The sequence below is a fragment of the Oratosquilla oratoria genome, chromosome 3 (genome assembly GCF_046742065.1).
Source record: "Oratosquilla oratoria isolate Oo_2021 chromosome 3, ASM4674206v1, whole genome shotgun sequence".
NCBI classification, from domain to species: Eukaryota; Metazoa; Arthropoda; class Malacostraca; order Stomatopoda; family Squillidae; genus Oratosquilla; species Oratosquilla oratoria.
The window spans coordinates 46,645,532-46,650,455 of NC_134779.1; the positions used below are offsets into that span (position 1 = coordinate 46,645,532).

At 44.0% G+C, this 4,924-nt stretch overlaps 1 protein-coding gene across 1 annotated transcript; it reads left to right on the forward strand.

Annotated features, from left to right (window-relative positions):
- Positions 1-1,677: 1,677 nt before the first annotated feature.
- Positions 1,678-2,460, forward strand: LOC143018077 (uncharacterized). The gene has a single exon (XM_076173176.1). It carries the CDS (start codon positions 1,678-1,680, stop codon positions 2,458-2,460), a length of 783 nt encoding a protein of 260 aa, XP_076029291.1.
- Positions 2,461-4,924: the final 2,464 nt, after the last annotated feature.

A 4,924-nucleotide genomic window follows, 5' to 3' on the forward strand; every position in this document is an offset into this window, starting at 1 on the left:
TTGATGCGGACGGCAATGACGACAAGGACAAGGACAAGGACAAGGACAAGGACAAGGACAAGGACAAGGACAATGATAACGATAGCCACGACAAAGACAACAACGACAACGACAATGTCAATGGCAACAGTAACGATAACGACGACGCTGACTGCGACTACGAGGACAACAAAAACGACAGCGACAACAACAGTAACGACAAGGACAACGCCAATAACGACGACAACGATAACGGCCACGACCACGTCGACAGTTAGGACACGTCGACAGCTGCGTTGACAACTCTAACAAAAAAAAAAAAATAACGAGGACGACGTTGACGAAATTACAAAATTGATGAATTCGAAACCGAGCCGCCATTATGGCGTACAAAGTGGGCGACATAATGGTTGAAAATGGACAAGGCTCATCATACAACTCCACCGTTGCCAAGCCGAGTGTCCAGAATTTCCGGCGCCTTGTTCCGGATTAAACCGGTGACTCTGGACAATGGCCGTTGTCCATCAGCTTCAGTGCCTCTCTGAAATGCAGCACATCGCTCAAGATTCTCCTAATCACGCTCCAATCACTCCCTAATCAGTTTCCAATCAGGCCCCAATCAGTATCCAGTCAGCTTCCCATTGTTGTATATTTTTCTCTGAACCTGACGTGATGCTATTCATTCGCTAATCATTCTCCAGCCATTCACTAATCAGACTCCAATCAGCCTCCCATCGTTTTATGATTTTTTTTCTTCTAAATCGGACGCGATTTTTTTTTCTTCTTTAATTATCAGCGCCTTTTTCTCAAACATGAAATTTCGATTGTTGCTCGCGCATCAGGACTAGCAGTTTCTAGTTTGTTTACTATGCATAATTTTAGATATTAGATGCACTCCATGGGAGGGTTTATTAAACAAATATGCATCCATATATGTAGGTGGGTATACACGAGTATGTATGTATGTATGTATGTATGTATGTATGTATGTATGTATGTATGTATGTATGTATGTATGTATGTATGTATGTATGTATGTATGTATGTATGTATGTAGTATGTGATTCACCATGAACTTGGATCACGTGCTGGACTCGTGATCGACAGCTGTTACCCTCTCAGATTAGAGCTCATTGATGTCCGATCTATGGGTAATGCTGTGACGCAACACACACACACACACACACACACACACACACACACACACACACACACACACACACACACACACACACACACACACACACACACACACAGCCAATTCCAAGCCGAAGAGTTGGAGTAACGGCTCGCAGCGCAGCGATACTGATACTTCAATCCTGGGCGCGATACGAACTCGGACCATTGGGCTAGTGGTTGCGAACGCTACTACTGCGCCATTGAACCGACTATATGTGTATGTATTTATACACGTACATTTACCAATTACAAGGCACACATACACCCGCACGTATTTGTGTGTGTGTGTGTGTGTGTGTGTGTGTGTGTGTGTGTGTGTGTGTGTGTGTGATAAATGAATAATATTTGCCTTACATGATCGTCTTTAATGTCGTATCGTGTATTGTATACACGAACTCGCCTTAATATTCGTGCTCGTATTTTGGAGCTAATCTAAGCTCGAGCTAACGAGTCATGACAAAGATGGACCTGGACCGGAATTTGATTAAGAATTGGGAATTTTTTTTCTTCGGCACAACAATGGAGAAACCACCTGAACTGACTTGGATTGAGAGCGAAGTCCTCAAGAGACTTCTGAAGAACGGCCGACGTCACGGCGAAGGAACCTTTTCCAAGGTCTACCTTCTTCAAGCGGGGGACAGGAGAGCGGTGGCGAAAATCTACAAGAAGAGAAGGTTTCTGCCCGCCATGGTTCGCGAGGCCGAGGCTCTGGCAGCGTTGTCAGGAGTTCCTCGTGTCCCGACTCTTTTCGGCGTAGGCAGAAACCCAGTCACTGTGATCACCAGCTGCGGGGGACGCTCTCTGTACAAAATGATTCATCGAAGACAGCTCTCAAAATATCAGGCTGTCGATATCGTTTTTCAAGTCGCAGAGAGCGTTCGCCTCATTCATCTTCGTGGCTGGACTCATAACGACCTAAAACAGGATAACATTGTCGTGAAGAGGAACTGCGACCTTTGGGACGCAACTCTCATCGACTTCGGAAGCGCCGTTCGAATCGGCAAGGGCGTTTACAGCAAGAACAGAACCGGTCACATCACTTTTCCTCACATTGCTCCCGAGCTTTTCAAGGGACGAGGAACTTCTTCTGCAAGTGATGTGTACTCGATCGGTTATCTGTTGGCTTCTCTTATCGCCCAGGAAGATCAAAATGAGGAAATTTCACTTCTTATCGCAAGGGCAATGACTTACAATCCCGAGGATAGAATTTCAGTTGATGACCTTGTGCAAAAACTTCGTGATGTTCGTTTCAACGTCCTCTTGGACATCGTCACTAAACAGCTTTCTTCTCTCAAAATTTGAGTTCTTTAACTATCAAAATGGTTATGAAAATCATCTTTGGATTACTTTGAATTTCGTGATGATTCAACATCTTTACTGACATCATCGTTGATACGCAACTTTTCCACTCTGGACCATTAAGATTGATACAAAAAATGACTTTTATAAGCTTGGACGTATAAATGTTTTATTAGCATTCAAATGATGGAATCTAAATTTTCTATGAAAAGCAACTTTATCAAGATTGGACCATATAAGATAAACTAAAACCGCTCCCTGTCCAAAACCCGTCACCAATCGAGGAAAACTATTTTAGCAAAAAATAGAATTAAAAATGAAATAAACTGAAATTCGATTAGATTATGTCAAGTTGAATTAAACTAAACTGGATTATAATAAAGGTGATTAAAGTGAAATAAACTATAATTGAAAATAGGAAAAAAAATTAACAAAGAAAATTGTAAGAATATATTTCATATTACGATATCCACACATCTAAAATAAAAAAGGGTTTTACGCCTTGTTTATTAAAGATTTATCTTGAAATATCAACCCTTTGGGGGTTTCCCTCAGATGAATAAAATCACCTGGCGACAACTGGAATAATCGACTAAACTCACGAAAATCAGAAGAAAATTTTCTATTTAAATGTGTGTGTGTGTGTGTGTGTGTGTGTGTGTGCGCGCGCGTGTGTGTGTGTGTGTGCGTGTGTGCGTACGAGCGTGCGCACGTGTGTGTGTGTGTGTGTGTGTGTGTGTGTGTGTGTGTGTGTGTGTGTGTGTGTGTGTGTGTGTGTGTGTGTGTGTGTGTGTGTGTGTGATTCACCATGGTCTTGGATCACGTGTTGGACTCGTGATCGACAGCTATTTCCCTGAGATTATTTCAGCCCTGGGCGGCATTCGAACCTGGACCGCCGTAGTGATGGCCGCGAACGTTACCACTACGCCATGTATTCACCTCGGATCTGCTGCAGTCTCTGTCGAGACGTGTGTTTGCTTGCTTGCGTGCGTGTGTGTGTGTGTGTGTGTGTGTGTGTGTGTGTGTGTGTGTGTGTGTGTGTGTGTGTGTGTGTGTGTGTGTGTGTGTGTGTGTGTGTGTGGATATGTGTATACGTTATATGTGCATGACCGTCTGCTTGTTTGAGTGTGCGTAACGGATGGGGCCACGTGCAAGTTAGGCTCCCCCTCGGAGACTATGAGTCGGGGACGGTTTGCCCCGGCTAGAGTCCTCGTCGGGAGAGGAAGAATGGAGAGAGATGGAGAGAGGGGGAGAGAGGGAGAGAGAGGGAGAGAAAGGGAGTATTTAACAGGGAGAGGGAGCAGTAAAAGAAGAGGAGGGGGAGAAGTGGAGGGAGAAAGGGAGAGGAAGAGAGGGAGGACGAGGAAAAGAGCAAATGAGGGAGAGAGGGGAGAGGGGAGAGAGGAAGAGGAGGAGAAAGAGAGGAAGTAGAACAGGGAAAGAGGAAATGGAAAAGGGAGAAAGGGAGAAGGAGAGAAACAGGGAAAAACAAGAGAGAAAAAGAGACAGACAGGGAAGAGAGAGAGGGAAGAGGAGTGAGGGAGAGGCGGCGGGAATCGTAATGAAGAGATTGGTGAATGGGAAAAGGAAAAAGAGAGGGAAAAAGAGAGCAGTGGTCATGAGAGACCGATGTGGGGAATAGGCTCAGATAGGAGGATGAGAGAGGGGTGAGAGAAAAGAGAGGGGATGAAGGGAGAGGAGAGAGAGAGAGGAGAAAGGGAAGATAAGAAGGGGAAGAGGGGGGAGGGAGAGGGGAGGGGGAGGGCAAAACAGTCATATGAGAAAAAAATAATCAAATACTATAACGCCATTGTGACATCATAGTGACATTGTGACTTCATGATTATGGCATGTTGATGACCTCTACATATATAAGTGTGATTAACGTTGTACGAATTTATTTCGCTGAGGAAAGAGACTCTGAGACAAAATGGCGGTTCGAGTAATCACGACCCCATTTTGGGTTCCTCAGCTGAATAAAATCCTCTGATATTGGCCAGAATAAAACCTTCAGAAGACTTCTACTGAGCGAAGAGGCTTAGACTGACAAAATCAAAGATTAATTAGATCAAGTAAGAACTCATAGATCTTAATATGGTTAACCTAAATATAATCTATTAACCCTAAAATGGTTTCCTAGATAGAATATATTACATATTGGAAGGGACAGAGAGCAGACATTGGGGAGAAGAGAGAAAAGGGGGAAAGGGGAGCGAAGAGAAGAAAGAGGAGAAAGCAGGAAAGATAGGAAGGCGGGGAGAACAGAGATGAGGAAACCTATCAGTGGGAGTAGAAGAAATGTGAATGAGAAACAGTAAGGAACGGGAAAGAAGATGAATGAGGAGGAAAAGAAAAAAAAATTGGAAGGGGAATGGGCGAAGGAGGAAGGAGAAACAGGAGAGAAGGAAGGGAAGGTTAAGAGAAATACTAGATGAGGAGGCAAAGACAAGAAGTTAGATGGACGTAA